General features: G+C 36.7%; 1 protein-coding gene across 7 annotated transcripts in view; it reads left to right on the top strand.

The window, feature by feature from the left end:
• Dmd (dystrophin) overlaps positions 1-20,292 on the top strand; it is a 2,365,055-nt gene that overhangs the window by 820,934 nt on the left and 1,523,829 nt on the right. For all 7 annotated transcript variants that reach the window (XM_060376797.1, XM_060376795.1, XM_060376794.1 and 4 more), the window contains exon 27: positions 8,630-8,812. In XM_060376797.1, the coding sequence (XP_060232780.1) occupies positions 8,630-8,812 (183 nt within the window). The remainder of the gene's footprint in view (positions 1-8,629; positions 8,813-20,292) is intronic.

Here is a 20,292-nt window from a genome sequence, read left to right as displayed (position 1 = left end):
CTTGTTCCCATTACTAGGGAACCCAATTGGAACTGAACTGCCATCGGCTAAATCTGTGCAGGGGTTTTAGGGGGTTTAGGTTATCTCCATGCATGGTCTTGGTTGGAGCATCAGTCTCAAAAAAAGAACCCTGTGCCCAGAATTTTTATCTATTGCTCTATTGTAGAGATTCTGTCTTCTCCAGGTCTTCCTGTATCTCCCTTCTTTAATAAGATTGCCTATACTCTGCCCAAATTTTGACTATGAGTCTCAGTATCTCCTTCAGTACCTTTCTGGGTAAACTCTTTCAAAGGCCCTCTTTGGTGAGCTCCTGGCCTGTGACCCATTTTCTCCCTCTTCTGATGTCTATACACTTTTCCTTTCTGCGTGAGGATGATCATCTTACCCAGGGACCTCCTCCTTGCTTAGCCTCTTTAGGTGTACAGATTTTAGGATGTTTATCCTATATTATATGTCTAATATCCACTTATAAGTGAGTATATTCCATGTGTGTTTCTGCTTCTGGGATACCTCACTCAGGATGATCTTTTCTAGTTCCCACCATTGACCTGCAAATTTCATGATTTCCTTGTTTTTAATAGCTGAGTAGTATTCCATAGTGTACATGTACCACAATTTCTGTATTCATTCCTCAGTTGAGGGACATCTGGGTTGTTTGCATATCCTGGCTATTACGAATAAAGCTGCTACAAACATATTTGTTAAATGGCCTTATTGTATACTTGAACATATTTTGGAAATATGCTTAGGAGTGGTATAGCTGGATCTTGAGGAAACACTTTTCCTAATTGTCTGAGAAATTGCCAAACTGATTTCCAAAGTGATTGTACAAGTTTACATTCCCCCCAGCAATGGAGGAGGGTTTGCCTTTCACCACATCCCATTCACCAAGTGTTGTCATTTGAGTTTTTGGTCTTAGCCATTTTGAGGGGTATAACATGAAATCTCAGGTTCATTTTGATTCACATTTCCCTGATGACTAAGGACATTGAGCGTTTAAGTGTTTCTCTGACATTTGGTTTTCCTTTATTGAGATTTCTCTGTTTATCTCTGTACCCCATATTTTAATTGGGTTACTTGAGTTGTTGCTTTTTAACTTCTTGAGTTCTTTGTATATACTGGATATTAGCCCTTTTTCAGATATAGCAGTGGTGAAGATCCTTTCCCAGTCTGTAAGCTGTCGTTTTGTTCTTATGATAGTGTCCTTTGCTTTACAGAAGCTTTTCAGTTTTATGAGGTCCCATTTATTGACCGTTGATCTTAGCGTCTGTACTGTTGGTATTCTGTTCAGGAAGTTGTTTCCTGTGCCAATGATTTCAAGGCCCTTCCCCACTTTTTCTTTTAACAGATTAATCTAGTGTTTGGTTTTATGTTGAGGCCTTTGATCCACTTGGACTTTAGTTTTGTACAGGATGAAAAATATGATTCTATTTGCATTTTTCTACATGTAGGCATCCAGTTAGACTAGCACTATTTGTTGAAGATGCTTTATTTTTTCCATTGTATGGTTTTGGTTTCTTTGTCAAAACTCAAGTATTCATACGTGTGTGGGTTTATATCTGGGCCTTCTATTCAATCTGTTGGCTTTTTCCCTTTTGTGTTTGAACATTTTAAGAGAAGGCATGGAGAAGAACCATCACTATTAAACATATTGCAACCAGATCTATGGCTATGACAACCAAAACAAAGTCAAAAGAGATTTAAATACTCTTTACCACAGTGTTTTTAATTTTAGATGCAGTTCTAGGCTGAGCTCTGCCTAGAAGTCTACTTCCCAATTTTGCTTCTCTAGCTTGTCATATCTCCATAGCCATTGGCAGAATTTCTGCTCTATGAAAACTGAGCCAGCCATGAAAGGGTGGCAGTAGCCAGTTTTGTTATGTTAAGTCTGCTCCATTTGTCTCCTGCTATGCTTGAGTAGGCTATGTTTTGCTTGTGGGCATGTTTAAGAGTAATTCTTTTTTTTATTGTTTGTTATTATTATTTACATTTTATCAACTCTGCATCCCAGCTGCATCCTGCTCCCCCATTCCCTCCCAATCCCACCCTCACTCCCTCACCTTCTCCCTGCCCCTTTTCAAGTCCACAAACTGGGGAGGACCTCCTCCCCTTTCATCTGAACCTGTTTTATCAGGTATCTTCAGGGCTGGCTTCGAAATCCTCCTCTGTGGCCTAGCAGAATTGCTCCTCCCTTGGGGGGTGGGGAGTCAAAGAGCCTGCCATTGAGTTTCTGTCAGAGATAGTCCCTGTTCCCCTTCCTATGGGAAAGCAATTGGTTATTGAGCTACCATGAGCTTCGTCAGAGTAAAGGTTCTAGGCTATATCCATACATGGTCCTTGGTTGGAGAAAAAGTTTCAGAAAAAAACCCTGTGCCCAGATATATTTGGTCCGTGTGGGGCTCCTATCCTTTCCCTGTCATAATAACTCCCCTTCTGCCGAAGGTTTGGTTATGAGTCTTAGTATCTGTTTTGAAACACTGCTTGGTAGGATCTTTCAGATGCCTTCTGCAGTAGACTCCTGTCATATGTCCAATGCACATCTCATTTGTCTTTCTAAGTAAGGATTGATCATCTTACCTCATGTCTGCTTTCTTGTTTATCTCCTTTAGGTGTATAGACTTCATTATGTTTATCATATCTTGTAGGTCTATATAAGCAAGTATATACCATGTTTGTCTTTCTCCTTCTGGGATACTTCACTCAGAATGATCTTTTCTAGATCCCACCATTTGCCTGCAAATTTCATGATTTCATCATTTTTGATTGCTGAGTAGTATTCCAGTGTGTAAAAATACCACACTTTCTGTATCCATTTCTCCCTTGATGAACATCTGGATTGTTTCCAAGTTCTGGCTACTAACATAAAGCTGCTACAAACATGGTTGAGCAAAATGTCCTTGTTGTGTACTTGAGCAAATTTTGGGTATATACCTAGCAGTGGTATAGCTGGGTCTTGAGGAAGCGTTATTCCTAAATGTCTGAGTAAGCACCAGATTGACTTCCAAAGTGGTTGTACCAGTTTACATTCCCACCAGCAATGAAGGATTGCTCCCCTTTCTCCACAACCTCTCCAGCATGTGTTGTCACTTGAGTTTTTCATCTTGGCCATTCTGATGGGTGTAAGGTGATATCTCAGGGTCATTTTGATTTGCATTTCCCTAATGGCTAATGACATTGAACATTTCTTTAAGTGTTTCTCTGCCATTTGATATTCCTCTATCGAGAATTCTCTGTTTAGCTCTGTTCCCCATTTTTTAATTGGATTCCTTGGTTTGTTGCTTTTCAGCTTCTTTAGTTCTTTATATATACTGGATATTAGCCCTCTGTCAGATAAAGTGTTGGTGAAGATTCTTTCTCCATCTGTAGGCAGTCATTTTGTTTTGATGATGGTGTCCTTTGCTTTACAGAAGCTTTTAAGCTTTATGAGGTCCCCTTTATTGATTGTTGCTCTTAGAGCCTGTGCTGTTGGTGTTCTGTTCAGGAAGTTGTCTCCTGTGCCAATGAGTTCTAGGCTGTTCCCCACTTTTTTTTCTAACCAATTTAGAGTATCTGGTTTAATGTTGAGGTCTTTGATCCACTTGGACTTTAGTTTTGTGCATGGTGATAAATATGGATCTATTTTCATTTTCCTGCATGTTGACATCCAGTTGGACCAGCACCATTTGTTGAAGATGCTGTCTTTTTTCCATTGAATGGATTTGGCTGCTTTGTCAACAATCGTGTATTCATAGGTGTGTGAGTTTATTTCTGGGTCTTCTATTCAGTTCCATTGATCCTCCTTTCTGTTTCTATGCCAATATCATGCAGTTTTTTATTACTATTGCTCTGTAGTACAGCTTGAGATCGGGGATGTAGATACCTCCAGATGATCTGTTGTTATACAGGATTGTTTTGGAGATCCTGGGTTTTTTGTTTCACCATATGAGGCTGAGAATCTTTTTTTCAACGCCCATAAAGAATTGAATTGGTATTTTAATGGGAATTGCATTGAATCTGTAGATTGCTTTTGGCAGGATGGCCATTTTCACAATGTTTATCCTACCAATCCATGAGCATGGGAGATCTTTCCATCTTCTGATATCTTCTTCAATTTCTTTCTTCAGAAACTTGAAGTTTATCTCAAACAGTTCTTTCACTTGCTTGGTTAGTGTCACCCCAAGGTACTTTATGTGGTTACTTTATGTGGTTAGGTTTATACAACAGGGATAAGTATATCCAGGCAAAAATATACAATCATCAGACAAACCCCCAACATATGGTGTTCTATTTTATAATACTATAGTGTTGTGATGACTTTTTTCTATCACCTGTATAAAGTCTGTAAATATTACTTCAAATATCTGAAAATATAAATGCGGCCTTTCAAATATTTTGTTTCTTGGAGGATTTTTGTTTGTTTGTTTGTTTGTTTGTTTGTTTTTCTCAGTGTTTTGCTCACCATCACTCTAACTTTTATTTATTTTCATAAGTACTGCTTATGAATATTTTATAAGTACTGAATGCTACCTGATTGGTACATTGTAACAACCAATGTTCTTGTATATGTACGCATGTCAATTACCCAGTCAAATTATTTTAGTAGTTTTATTTCTATGGATGTAGAGTAGTACTGTGCTTCAAACTTAAAATACTAACAACAGTCCTGAAAGCGAGCAGTACAATTATTTTGTACACTTTGATTGGCATGCTTAACTAATTGGTCTAGCTGCACAATTGGTACGTTATGATGGAAAATTGAAAGGCAAGGACCCTGGCAGCCTCTGACAATAGCAGCTAAAGAAATTGGCAAGAAAATTCAGTTTCTTTAGGTTCTCCTTGCCAGTCAAGGAATTTCTTGAGTTCAGTTTTCTATCTGTTGTACAGTGATAGGGTTTGCTACAGAGTTCTAGCTGTGCTCATGTGAAGAGTAAATTCATTGTTGGAAATACCAACAGATATTTTTTGACATCTCTATCACTAAAATAAAAAAAAAAAAACAAAACAGAGATATCCTTTTGCTTATTTTCTTCTCTGACATTAAAATGATACTACTATTTGGTAACTTATTTTAGTTTTTTACAAGTAAACAAAACTTTTCTTCCTTACTAAAGGACCTAAAGAAAGTTTCTTATGAGCAACCACTGATTTAGTCTCTCTTTTGGAGGTCACAATTAAATATATTCTAAAATTTTCATAATAAAAAATATTGAATTTCATTTATCTACTTTTAAAAACATTATTTATATTTTTATAAATAAAAGTCTATTCACTCATATCCCCACTATAGCCCTCTCCTTCATTTCCTCCCCAAATCACCCTCTTTCCTTCATCTCTTTCCAAGCCCCTCCCCATGTCTAATGATAGAAGATATCTTTCTCCCCTTCCCTCTGACCATAGCCTGTGAAGTCTCATTAGGACTGGCTGCATTGTTTTCCTCTGTGGCCTCATAAGGCTGCTTCTCTCCCTCAGGGGGAGGTGACCAAAGAGCCAGCCAATGAGTTTATGTCAGAGACAGTTCCTTTTCCTATTACTAGGGAACCCACTTGGAATGGAACTAAGTTGCCATGGACTACATGTGTGCAAGGGTTCTAGGGGTTCTAGGGGTTCTAGGTTATCTCCATGCATGGTCTTTTGCTGGAGCATCAATCTCAGAAAAGCCCCCTGTGCCCAGAATTTTTTGATCAATTGCTATACTTATAGAGATCCTGTCTCCTCCAGGTCTTCCTATCTCCCCCTTCTTTCATAAGACTGCCTATACTCTGCCCAAACTTTGACTATGAGTCTCAGCATCTCCTTTGATACCCCAGTTCCAGCTCTTAGAGCCCAATGATAGAAGGAAATGAGTATTTATCACAAGTTGTCTCATGACATCCAGTTGTATGCATGGATGAATTAGAATTCATAATTATAATGAATAATAAATAATATAATAAATAAAATATGCGACACTGGGCCAAAGTATCAGATTTTGGAATTTCGTGAGCCTTGTGGTGTGTCTTAAATACTAAATTTTCAACAAATTTCCTTATAATTCCAATGAGCAAATTCCAGTCTAGTTATGGTCAAGTAAGCTTTGAGAAACATTCAGTCAGATTGTTATTGATTAGAGGCAACTGAACATGTATATAATTAGATACATTGAAAATCCAAAAGATCCATTTTATGAAGATGGTGATTAACTATAAAAACTCCATTGTTCAAATCTGCCTGAAGTTGTAATTTTGTTATGCTGCTTCCCAAACCTCTCTAACAGCTAAACCAGTCTGCATAAGACATAATAAAAATTGAAAAATCAAGAAAGAAGTGTTTCTCAATATTTAGACTTCTCAGTAATTTTAGCTTGTATAAATGGTGATTGCATTTATTGAAGAAACTATTACCCTTCTTCCTCATTTCACAGGAGCTGTTAGGCCTATTTAGAAAAATTGTAACAAACAAAATATATCACCACGATCTTATCTAGTAGTGATAACCACATAACCTTAAAACCATTCATTATATCATTTGACTCTTTTTTTTTAATGCCTAATAAAGGACAGCAAATTGTGTTTGAATATTTTATATAAGTGAGGAAGTAATGTTCCATCAGTATCAAAATAATACTGAAATAGCAACAGTTGTGAAAGTTGTTGAGTATGTTAAGATTATTAAAGCAAACTAGGATTTATATAGAAACAAACTCTAAGCTCATATGATGCCAAAATTTTTACAACAATGAACTGAATTTTTCAAATGTTTAAATTTAAATCCATGGAAGCAAACACTTTATACTTAAAAAGTCTTACATGTGCCATCATACAGCATATTTTATGGCATTCTGAAACCAAATCCAAAGGAAAGGTAAATTATACTTAAAATACAAATATATTAAACAACATTTTATACCCATCTTGTCCATGTCCTGTCCATGTTCTAAACTGTTTCCAGTATTTATACTCACGTCCAGATTCTAATAGTAATAATCTGAATTATTTTGCCGGAAGTCCACTTTAAAATTTTGTGACAATCTGCAAATATTGGGAAAGTAACATTGTCCCCACTATCTTTCAACCAAATTAAAGCAATAATTTTTAGGCATGTTTTCCAGCACATTCCTGTAGGACTAACTTCTAGTCATTAACTAAATTGACTAGGATTATCATTGGATCTTCATCATTTTCCCCTATACTTTATCCAATTCTTAGTCACCTAATAGTATTTCCTTCACAGCCAAAACATAATACTTACAGTTGGTATTGTTGAAGTTAGAAATAATCTAAATTACAAATATATTCTCTCTCTTCCCTCTCTCTCTTTCTCTCTCTCTCTCTTTCTCTCTCTTTGTGTGTATGTGTTCTAAAATGTATTTTCCCATTATAAACTAAATGTAAATGGTCTCCAAATAAGTTACATTGGCCACTTTCTTGTTGAGAGGATTATTTAGTTAATGAAACTCTTTACAATAAGCAAAATACACACTGTGGGTAATCGTGGATAGTATGGACAAAACAAAAGCAACTATAACATTTGTGTTAGTTTTAGATGATATTGAAAACCAGCTTAAGGCCTTTTCTGAGATAGATTGCTGCCAGAAAGCAGGGATAACTCTATTATAGAATCACTTTTCTGTCCAGAAGTAAAACAAGAAATGAGACTAAAGTTGTGATTGATAAAGAATCACCAGCCATTCAACAAAACCAAGACAGGGTACCTGGGAAGGTCTGATATATTGTGCTTTGGCTAGTGTAGATGTAAGATTGTTTATGCATATATAATAATTACACACGTATATAGTATTTACATATATATTACTAAGTGATCTTGTTGAGTTGAGTTTCTGTGTGTACAAACTGGACTCATCCCATTTTTAAGTTTTATGAAACAAATTTTCTTCTACAAGAGACTGGGTAGGAAGAACGGTGAGAATTTGAATACTAGTTTTCTATGGATTTTCTAAATTTTCAATTACTGAAAAAAATTTCATTTTTTTTTCATCAAAATATCCCAAATATAGCAATAAGTAAATTTTCTTATATTTAGTAAATTTTTTAAAGAGTGTTTTACTAAATCCAATTCTGATTCACCTTAATAATATATGTAATGTTAACTATGGACATCTAAATATTTTAAAATGTAGTATTAAATATATATTTTTAACTGTTTGATGCAAATTTATATAGATACATACACCTATTTGAATGATACATGCCTATATACAAATAACTTAAAAAACTCTTCTAATTTTTGAGGCCAAGTTTCATTTTTAAGGGTGCCTCAAAATTATATATATTATATATACAAAATTATATATACAAGAATGGCCTTGAAATCATTTTCTTCCATCATCTACCTCCAAAGTAGAGGGGAAACATGTATATGGTACAGTATCCAACTGAAGGTATTAATATTAAAATCTATTATAATTTATAATATTTTTTCAAATTTCTAATCATACCTGAATCCAAAATGAAAGAACTGAAACAAGCATTGTTTTTATATTTGTTAAGTATCCTAACAAAAATTCTAACAGGAAAAATTATGTAATATATAAGAATAATATTGAATATTATTCAATATATTATTATATTATTCAATTATTATATTATTCAATATAATAATATTGAAGTGATAATGTTGACTTGCTTCTAAAAGAATTTGTTTTTCTTTGCAGAGAGCTAAAGAAGAGGCACTACAAAAAGAGACAAAAGTGAAACTCCTTACTGAGACTGTGAACACTGTAATAGCTCAAGCTCCTCCTGCAGCACAAGAGGCCTTAAAAAAGGAACTTGAAACATTAACCACCAACTACCAGTGGCTGTGCACCAGGCTGAATGGAAAATGCAAAACTTTGGAAGTTAGTTGTTTTCCTTAGTTTTTATCAGTTCTGTGTCAAAATCATATTTATTAAGTGTCTAAATTTTTATATAAAGCCATTGAAGCTAGGATTCCTAATCCACACCTTAAAATATGGATAAATTTGTGCCAGTAGCTTAACTTGTGTAAACCAGTTTCCATTTTGTGAATGGTTATAATAGATTTTGTGCTGTCAGAGAGATGATCTAGTATTTATGAATGCTTTCTGCTCTTCCAGAGGACCAGCGTTCAGTTCCCAGGAACTAATTTAGCCTGGTCACAAGTGCCTTAATTCCAGTTCTATGGGATCTGGTGCCCTCTTCAGGCCTTAATGGATACTTGCACATGTGTTATAAATGGGTACACTCACACATGGACATAAGTACAAAAGTAGCTTTTAAAAAAGTATAGTATTTAGAAATAGTTTAGGAATTAAGTCAATATATGACTGAAAATACTTAGACAACAATTATATTTTTACTGATATTAATAGGTTACAAATTTTATCAATAATAGATTTGTATGCAGTAATATCAATTTGCTTTTATATATTTGAATGTATATAAATATACGTAATTATCTTACACATAAGCATTTTGTGTAGAAATGTATTAAAATTGTCTTTAATCATCACTGGTCCCTATAGGATTTTTTAATCACATTTTTTATTTTTTATATTAATTACAGTTTATTCACTTTTTATCGAAGCTGTAGTCCCCTCCCTCTCTCCTCCCAATCCCTCTTTCCCTTCTGTCCTCCCATGTCCCTCTCCAAGTCCACTGATAGGGGAAGAACTTCTCCCCTTCCATCTGACCCTAGCTTATCAGGTCTCTTCAGGACTGGCTGCATTGTCTTTGGCCTGTAGAAAGTTTAAAAGACATATTGCCTAACTAGCTCATTTTTTTTTTTTACATTTTCTATTTATTAATGATCACAGATCATGCTTTATTTTTCCCACCTGGCTTATTATAGAGATTGTGTTTGTATGAATATATAGGAAGATTTCAAGTACCACATACAGTAACCACTGTATAAAAATCAGCAGTAATTTTCATTTTGAAAATTACAAATGTGAAAGTGGATGGAAAACTTTAAAGTGTGTGTGATTTCCAAAACATGACACAAGTAAAAATTTAAGTTATTGATTCCTAGACAGAATTATCTCCATGAATATAGCTAAACAAAGAGTTTAGTTCCACCATTATTGTTGAGGAATAATATATTTGATAGAGTTTTACACTTTTTGAATTGTGATGACATATGTAGGTCTGACTGGTAAGATATACTGTAGAATGATTTTTTTTTTTTTTTTTTTTTTTTTTTTTGCGGCAGGGCGGGGGTGTTGGTAGATAATTTCAAGCATGGATATAAAAAAATCTTTTTGAAAGTCTGCCCCCATCCCATATTCCTTCATTTCTTTTTGTATCTGCACCAACAATACTAATCGATTGCAATTTCACATGTTTCTTTTTTTCTTTATTTTTAACTCATGGAGTCAATTTAGTGGTGCCAATATGTGTGGAGATGTAGCACTACCTAGTGGAGCATAAGCAATCTTACCAGGTCTGTAACAGTAAAATGATCTGACCTTCCTTTTGCTCATAGCATAAATTGCCAATACCATCTCAACTAAGGACGGGCATTGCTTATTTCTTCCCTCCTAACACAACTAAAAGCTAGGATTAGTCTTACTTGATTATATATGGGTCTTATGGATTGTGTCTCAACTACCTGCAACAACTCCAATGTGTTCATAAAACAGTTTCCTTTTAGTCATTGACTACCTCTGGCTCTTACAGTCATTCTTTTTTACAATGATACCTGAGTCTTGGGTAAGGGAGATATAATATAGAAATTTATTATTGAAATATGAACATTTTGTAATCTCTTATTATCTATACCTTGAAGAGTTGTAGGTCTCTGTGTTAATGCCCATCTACTGGAAAAATAAAATTCTCAGATGAATGTTTATAGGTATACTTATCTATGGACAACATTTCTACAGAGGTCCATTTAATGCTATGCACATTTATCAGAAATAATAGCAATGTTCATTCCTAGGGCGTATGCTCATATATTGACAAGTAGTCCTTTGGACTCTTACTCACTGACACACATCCATCATGGTTGTACTAACCAGTAGGCTGCATTCCATGAATTCTAAGGCTGTTTTGCTATTCTTTCTGCAAGTCCCCTAACAGTTAAAGCATTTTGTACTCCCAACAGGAATGAATAAGCTTACTTCCTTCTCCACACCTATATCAGCATTTGTTGCCATTTGTTTTTCAGAACTAAGACTTTTTGACTGGGATAAAATGAGTTTAGATTTCCTTAGTGGCTAAGGATGTTAAAAATTATAAATGAAGATATTCCTCAGCCATTTGTATTTCTCCTTTTGAAAATTCTCTTTTTAATCCTACTCTCCACTTTGTAACTGAGTTTTATGTTCCCTTCAGTTTTAGCATTTTGAATTCTTTGAGTATTCTAGATACTAACCTTCATTCAGATGTATCAGTTGTGAAGATTTTTTAAAAACTATTCTATAAGCTGCTCCTTCTGCTGAATAAGGCTTTTTTTGCTGTACATCATGGTCATTTTTTAATTTTAATTTTTTATTAATTACATTTTATTCACTTTGTATCCCCCCATAAACCCCTCCCTCCCACTCCTAATATCACCCTCCCTCCCCCTTCTGCATGCATGCCACTCCCCAAGTCCACTGATAGGGGAGGTCCTCCTCTCCTTCCTTCTGATCTTACTCTATCAAATCTCATCAGGAGTGGCTGCAATGTCTTCTTCTGTGGCCTGGTAAGGCTGATATCCCCTCAGGGGGAGGTGATCAAAGAGCAGGCCAATCAGTTTATGTCAGAGGCAGTCCATCTTCCCATTTCTATGGAACCCACTTGGACACTGAACTTCCATGGGCTACATCTGTGTAGGGGTTCTAGGTTATCTCCATGCATGATATTCAGTTGGAGTATGAGTCTCTGGAAAGACCTCTGTGTTCAAATTTTCTGGTTCTGTTGCTCTCCTTGTGGAGTTCCTGTCCTCTTCAGATCTTACTATTTCCCTCTTCTTTCATAAGATTCCATGCACTCTGCCCAAAGGTTGCCCATAAATATCAGCATCAGCTTTGATAGTCTGCAGGGCAGAGCTTTTCAGAGGCCCTCTGTAGCAGGTTCCTAACTTGTTTCTTGTTTTCTCCTTCTTCTGATGTCCATCCTCTTTTCCTTTCAGAATGAGGATTGAGCATTTTAGTCAGGGCCCTCCCTCTTGATTAGTTTCTTTAGATGTACAGATTTTAGTAGGTTTATCCTATACTATATGTCTATATGCGTAAGTATATACCGTGTTTGTCTTTTTGCTTCTGGGACAACTCACTTAGGACGATCCTTTCCAGTTCCCACCATTTACCTGAAAATTTCATGATTTCCTTATTTTTCATTGCTGAGTAATATTCCATTGTGTAGATGTACCACAATTTCTGTATCCATTCTTCAGTTGAGGAGCATCTGGGTTGTTTCCAGATTCTGGCTATTAAAATAAAGCTGCTACAAACATGGTTGAGCAAATGTCCTTATTGTGTACTTGAGCCCCTTTTGGATATATGCTTAGGAGTGTTATGGCTGAATCTTGAGGAAGCGCTATTCCTATTTGTCTGAGAAAGCGCCAGATTGATTTCAAGAGTGGCTGTACAAGTTTGCATTCCCACCAACAGTGGAGGAGGGTTTTCCTTTCTCCACAACCGCTCCAGCATATGTTGTCACTTGAGTTTTTGATCTTGGTCATTCTGATGGGTGTAAGGTGAAATCTCAGTGTTGTTTTGATTTGCATTCCCCTAATGGCTAATGACATTGAGCATTTCTTTAAGTGTTTCTCTGCCATTCGATATTCCTCTACAGAGAGTTCTCTGTTTAGCTCTGTTCCCCATTTTTTAATTGGATTACTTGGTTTTCTGCTTTTCAGCTTCTTTAGTTCTTTATATATACTGGATATTAGCCCTCTGCCAGATAAAGTGTTGGTGAAGATTCTTTTCCAATCAGTAGGCAGTCATTTTGTTTTGATGATGATGTCCTTTGCTTTACAGAAGCTTTTCAGTTTCATGAGGTCCCATTTACTGATTGTTGCTCTTAGAGCCTGTGCTGTTGGTGTTCTGTTCAGGAAGTTTTCTCCTGTGCCAATGAGTTCAAGGGTAACCCCCATTTTTTCTTCTTCACCGATTTAATGTGTCTGGTTTTATGTTGATATCTTTGATCCACTTGGACTTTAGTTTTTTGCAGGGTGATAAGTATGGATCTATTTGCATTTTTCTACATGTAGACATACAGTTAGACCAGCACCATTTGTTGAAGATGTTATCTTTTCTCCATTGTATGATTTTGGCATATTTGTCAAAGATCAGGTCTCCGTAATTGTGTGGGTTTATTTCTGTATCTTCTGTTAGGCTCCATTGATCCACCATTCTGTTTCTATGCCAGTACCATGCAGTTTTTATAATGGTTGCTCTATAGTACAGCTTAAGATCAGGAATGGGGATACCTCCAGAAGATCTTTTATTGTAGAGGATTGTTTTAGCAATTCTGGGTTTCTTGTTATTCCATATGAAGTTGAGAATTTTTCTTTCCAGGTCTGTAAAGAATTCTGTTGGTAATTTGATGGGAATTGCATTGAATCTGTAGATTGCGTTTGGTAAAATGGCCACTTTTACTATGTTAATCCTGCTAAGCCATGAGCATGGGAGATCTTTCCATCTTCTGATACCTTTTTCTAATTCTTTCTTCAGAGACTTGAAATTTTTTTCAAACATTTCTTTGACTTGCTTGGTTAGGCTTGCACCAAGGTACTTTATGTCATTTGTGGCTATTATGAAGGTTGTTGTTTCCCTGATTTCATTCTCAGCCCTTTTGTCTTTTGTATACAGGAGGGCTACTGATTTTTTGAGTTAATTTTCTATCTGGCCACTTTGCTGAAGGTGTTTATGAGCTGTAGGAGTTCCCTGGTAGAGTTTTTGGGGTCACTCACATATACTATCATATCATCTGCAAATAGTGATGATTTGACTTATTCCTTTCCAATTTGTATCCCCTTGATCTCCTTCAACTCACTTATTGCTCTAGCAAGGACTTCCATAACTATATTGAAGAAATATGGAGAGAGTGGACAGCCTTGTCTTGTCCCTGATTTCAGTGTGATTGCTTTAAGTTTCTCTCCATTCAGTTTGATGTTGGCTATAGGTTTGCTGTATATTGCCTTTACTATGTTTAGATATGTGCCTTCTATCCCTGTTCTCTCCAAGACTTTACACATGAATGAATGTTGGATTTTTTCAAATGCTTTTGCAACATCTAGGGAGATTATCGTGTGTGTGTGTGTGCGTGTGTGTGTGTGTGTGTGTGTGTGTGTGTGTGTTTTCTTTCAGGTTTTTAATATGTTAGATCACATTGATGGAATTAGGAATACTGAACCACCCCTGCATGCCTGGGATGAAGCCTACTTGGTCATAGTGGATGATATCTTTGATGTGTTCTTGTATTTGGTTTGCAAGTATTGTATTGAGTATTTTTGCATCAATGTTCATAAGGGAGATTGGCCTGAAATTCTCTTTCTTTGTTGGGTCTTTGTGAGGTTTAGGTACCAAGGTGACTGTGGCTTCGTAGAATGAGTTTGGTAATGTTCTTTGTGGATTAGTTTGAAGAAAACTGGAATTAGCTCTTCTTTGAAAGTCTGGTAGAATTCTGCGCTGAAACCATCTGGTCCTGGGCTTTTTTTTTTTTTTTTTTTTTTTTTTTTTTTTTTTTTTTTTTTTTTTTTGCATGGGAGACTTGTGATGACCGTTTCTATTTCCTTGGGGTATATAGGACTATTCAATTGATTTACCTGGTCCTGGTTCAGCTTTGGTAAGTTGAATCGATCAAGAAAATTATCCATTTCATTTAGATTTTCAAATTTTGTGGTATATAGACTTTTGAAGTAAGTCCTAATGATTGTTTGGATTTCCTCAGTATCTGTCAATATGTTCCCCTTTTCATTTATAATTTTGTTGATTTGGATGGTGCCTCTCTGCCTTTTAGTTAGCCTGGCTAAGGGTCTGTCTATCTTGTTGATTTTCTCAAAGAAGCAGCTCTTGCTTTCATCGATTCTTTGAATTGATTCTAATTGATAGATTTCAGCTCTGAGTTTGATTATTTCCAGCCGTCTACTTCTCTTTGGTGTGTCTGCTTCTTCTTTTTCTAGGGTTTTTAAGTGAGCCATTAAGGTGCTTGAATGCACTCTCTGGAATTTCTTCTTGAAGGCATTTAGTGCTATGAACTTTGCTCTTAGCACTGCTTTCATTGTGTCCCACAAGTTTGGGTATGCTGTGTCTTCATTTTCATTTAGTTCTAGGAAGACTTTAATTTCTTTCTTTATTTCCTCCCTGACCCAGCTGTCATTTAGTAGCAAGTTGTTCAATTTCCATGTGTGTGTAGGATTTTGTTATTTTTGTTGTTGTTGACGTCCAGCTTTATTCCATGGTGATCAGACAGAATACAAGGTATTTCAATTTTCTTGTATCTGTTGCGGCTTGCTTTGTGACCAACCATATGGTCTATTTTGGAAAAGGTTCCATGAGGTGCTGAGAAGAATGTAAATTCTTTTGTGTTTGGGTGTAAGGTTCTGTAAATGTCTGTTAGGTCCATTTGATTCATGACCTCTGTCAGAAACATTGTTTCTTTGTTTAATTTCTGTTTTGTTGACCTGTCCTTTGTTGAGAGTGGGGTGTTGAAGTCTCCCACTATTATTGTGTGGGGATGTATATGTGGTTTAAGTTTTATCAATGTTTCTTTTACAAATGTGGGTGCCCTTGTATTTGGGGCATAGATGTTCAGGATTGTGATGTCTTCCTGGTGGAATTTTCCCTTGATGAGTATGAAATGTCCTTCCCCATCTCTTTTTTAAAATTTTGGTTGAAAGCCTATTTTATCAGATATTAAAATGGGTACCCCTGCTTGCTTCTTGGGTCCATTTGCTTGGAAAGCTGTCTTCCAACACTTTACCCTCAGGTAATGTCTATCTTTGTGACTTAGGTGTCTTTCTCATATGCAACAGATTGCTGGGTTTTGATTACGCATCCATTCTGTTAGTCTGTGTCCTTTTATTGGAGAGTTGATGTTGAGAGAGATTAATGATCAGTGGCTGTTAGGTCCTTTGATTTTTAGGTTGGCTGTGGTGATAAGGTTGTGTGCTTGGTTGCTTTTTTTGTTTTACTCTAGTGTGGTTAACTATTTCTTGTATTTTCTTGAAAGTAGCTAGTTTTCTTGGGCTGTATTTTCCCTTTTAGTATCTTTTGTAACCTTGAATTTGTTTGTAGGTATTGTTGAAATTTGATTTTGTCATTGAATATCTTGTTTTCTCCGTCTATGAGGACTGAGAGTTTTGTGGGGTATAGTAGCCTGGGCTGACATCTGTGTTCTCTTAGGGTCTGCATGATATCCATCCAGGCCCTTCTGCCTTTTATAGTCTCTGTTGAAAAGTCAGGTATGATTCTAATGGGTTTGCCATTATGTGTTACTTGGCCTTTTTCCCTTACAGCTTTTAGTATTTTTTCTTTGTTCTGTATACTTACAGTTTTGATTATTATGTGGCAGGAGGATTTTCTTTTCTGGTCTAATTTTTTGGGTGTTCTGTATGCCTCTTGTATTCTTATTGGTCTCTCCTTTAACTTGGGGAAATTTTCTTCAATGATTTTGTTGAAAATATTTTCTGGGCCTTGGAGAAGGGAGTCTTCTTTTTCCTCTATTCCTATTATTCTTAGGTTTTGTCTTTTTATGTTGTCTTGAATTTCTTGGATGGTCTGTGTCAGGAATATTTTAGATTTAACATTTTCTTTGACAGATACATCTATTTCTTCCATTGTATCTCCCACACCTGAGATTCTTTCTTCCATTTCTTGTAGTCTATTGGTTATGCTAACCTCTGTAGTTCCTTTTTTCCCTAAGTTCTTTCTCTCCACAATTTCCTCCATTTGTGTTTTCTTTAATTTTTCCAATTCTATCTTCAGATCTTGAGCTATTTTGTTGATTTCCTTCACCTGTCTGACTGTATTTTCCTGTTTTTTCCATCAATTATTTTAGCTGTTTGTTTGAACAATCCTCTTTTTTTTTCTTTCAGTGATTTAAGCATTTCCTCTCTAAAGGCCACAGACTGTTTGGCTGCAACCTCCTCTATTTCTTTACGGATGGCCATAATCTGTTCGAATTTATCTTCTTCTAGGTCTTCGTGTATTTTGTTTCCTCTGTTACCTCTTCATGAGCATAGATGGTAGGTCATCTTCTTTCATTTCAGTTATGCTGGGGTGTCTAGAGCTAATTGTTCCTGGATAACTGGGTTCTGGAGATGCCATATTGCTCTGTCTTTTGTTGGTTGAGCTTTTACACTGGCCTCTACCCATTTGGCAATATTAGGTTTTGGGGGTTAGTTTTTGGTGGTTCCTGGGGATCTTGAGGTGGAGAGAATACCCTTGGCAGGAAGATAGTTTTTCCTGAAGGAAGCCTTCTCAGCTTTTTGGGTAGAGTCACTGGATGGCTAGTGTTTTTCAGCAGTTGTCCCTGCTCACCTCAGGGATAGAGATCTGAGTGGTAACGGTGGTCCTTGTTAGTTGAGAGGGTTCTCCTCTTGCCTTGGGGAAGTCCTGAAGACAGCTGCCCTGCTTCTGGGCTTCTTGCTGTAGATATAGTGATTGGCTGCTGTAACCTGTGTGTCTCATGGTTTGGTCAGTCTTGTTAGGGATAACTGGTTGCTGCTTGGAGCAGTATCTGGGGGTTGATCTCTGGCATTCCAGGCTTTTGTAGGTCTGAGGTTGGGACTCTATGTCCCAGTACCCAAGCAGTAATCTGTGGCGGGTGGGAACCACTCTCCTGGTAACAGCAGGCTATCTGTTGTACAGCAGGTCCCTGGGTTGGGCCAGTTTGTGGGACCTATTCCAGGGATATACTGGGTGGCCTAAATCCATCCCCTTTGATTCGTTCCCTGTGAGGATTTCTCCTTACAGTGACTTCCAGTCTCTGTTGCCCTGGGGCACACAGCTGGAGAGATGGTGCGTAGCAGCTGTCTGTGCCTGTGGCTGGAGCTCAGTTCAGTGATGGCGGCTTGTACCTGCAGGTCTGCGAGACTTTTTCCAGGGAAAGACTGGGTGACCTAAGTCAGTACAGTTTCCTTCCTTCTCTGTGGAGTTCTCTCGAAACAGGGACTCCCAGTCTCTGGTGTTTTTTTGTGTGCCCATCAATCAGCCTGGAAAGGTGATCAGGACATGCAGGTGTGTAGCTCTGGTCTGGGGACCTAGTCGCTGCACCACCCGGGAGCTCTTCTGGGTTATGGCTGGGTGACCTGAGCATGGACTTGATTGATTCCCGTGCTGTGGAGGTTTCCTCTCACTTGGGAAACATGATTGCTGTTGTTTTAGGGCCCAGAGATCAGCCTCTTGGTCGCTGTAAGGGACATGTTGTCTTGCTTCTCAGATGCAGTGTTCTCCTGGTGCCGCCATCTTGTTGTCTCCCTAAGCCTTTTTTCTTAAGTATAAAACTAATTACCACACTCAAATGATATTAGCAATGTATATAACCAAACTAAACACATCATAAAACTGTCTGTTTTTTTTGTTACCTTATAACTTTTTCTAGTATCTCCTTATAGCAAGAAATGAATTTAACCATTTGTTACAGTTAATGGTTTATTCTTTTTTATTATAAAATCAATGTCATTTATTTTGTGATATTTTAATATTTGTTTCATTTTGTAATAGGCAATATTTATAGTTTATATAAAACATATACAATAATAAACTGACATTCCCATTCACACTACCCAGATATATCACACTTTAATATTTTTAATTAAATATTTTTATATTAATTACAGTTTATTCACTTTGTTTCCCAGCTGTAGCCCACATTCATTCCCTCCCTCATCTCCTTCCATTCTTTTTCCAAGTCCATTGATAGGGACTTCCATCTAACCCTAGCTTATCAAATTTCATCAGGACTGGCTACATGGTCCTACTGTTTTTCCTGGCAAGGCTGTTCCTTCCTTGGGCAGGGGGTGATCAAAGATCCCTCTACTGAGTTCATATGAGAGATAATCCCTGTTCACATTACTAGGGAACCCACTTGGACAATGAACTGCCATGGGCTACATCTGTGCAGGGGTTCTAGGTTATGTCCATTAACAATCCTTGTTTGGAGTATCAGTCTCAGAAAAGATCCCTGTGCCCAGATATTTTATTTCTGTTACTCTCCTAATGGAACTCCTGATGTCTCCAGGTCCCACTATCTCCCTCTTAATTCAAAGGATTCCCTGCACTCTGCCCAAAGTTTGGTTAAGATTCTCAGCATCTGCTTTGATACATTGCTGGTAGCATCTTTCATAGGCCCTCTGTGGTAGGCTCCTGTCCGGTTTCCTCTTTTATTCTTCTTCCAATGTCCATCCCATTTGTCTTTCTGAGTGAGGGTTGATCATCTTACCCAGTGACCTCCTTCTTGCTTAGCTTTTTTTTATATTAAACAAAAATTTATTCAGTGTATCAAAGATGTATATGCACAGAGACACACATGCATAAATACACAGATACAAATATTATTTATTTTATAGATTGTTATCATTTTGCAATTAATACTCTAAATGTCATTTTCATTGTCATAATAATGAAATGCAATAATTTCTAATAATATTACTTCCTTTCTATCTGATGTTTCTTGCAACTTGGATAAATATTTAGGAAAAGAAAAAGGGAAATAGTGGCTAATATTGGCTGAAAAATATTTTAGACACAGCCCTTCATCAGGTCCCAGGAACAGCTGTGCCAGTAGTAACACCTTCCAAAACTACTTGTCAAGTTCTGGGCCTTTTCAGAATAAAGACTGCCAACTCCAATGGCCTCTGCCAAATGGTGGGGAAGTTGCCTGATAACCATTCAGATCTAGTTATTATGTTTAAAAACTCCAGGTTCAGGATATGTTTATTTGGGAAGCCAGTAAATATTTTTTCCTCTTTATATATTAATAATGTTTTAATAGGTATTCTGAATATCAATTAGATTCATTGAATGACTGTCTTTACTGATATCATGTTTGACACTTTGTAGCTTCCAAAACATAATAATGGGATGTCTCCGAGAAACTGGACCTTATCCACCGAGACATGATTATTTATCAAACTTTTTTGGCAAAAGCCTATTACACATAGTCGTTTAATTTGCACACATGTAAGCAATACAAACATTGGAAGAATTGAGTGATTATTAACTGAGGAGTGAATTCTGTGAGAAAGAAAAACCCATTACTCTAGACAGTGTAATGCTGTGAATTTGGATGAGTAGTACTGAGTATCAGAAAGAGAAGCTTATGTGTATCTAGATTATTAGGAATAGAGAATGCCAATAGAGTGTTTGCTTTTTAAAACAATACCATAAAATCAATTAGGACCTTCTGCATGCTAGCTAGGGAACTT

The sequence above is a fragment of the Meriones unguiculatus genome (assembly GCF_030254825.1).
Source record: "Meriones unguiculatus strain TT.TT164.6M chromosome X unlocalized genomic scaffold, Bangor_MerUng_6.1 ChrX_unordered_Scaffold_31, whole genome shotgun sequence".
Classification (NCBI taxonomy): domain Eukaryota; kingdom Metazoa; phylum Chordata; class Mammalia; order Rodentia; family Muridae; genus Meriones; species Meriones unguiculatus.
This window is presented reverse-complemented; position numbering and strand designations above follow the sequence as displayed.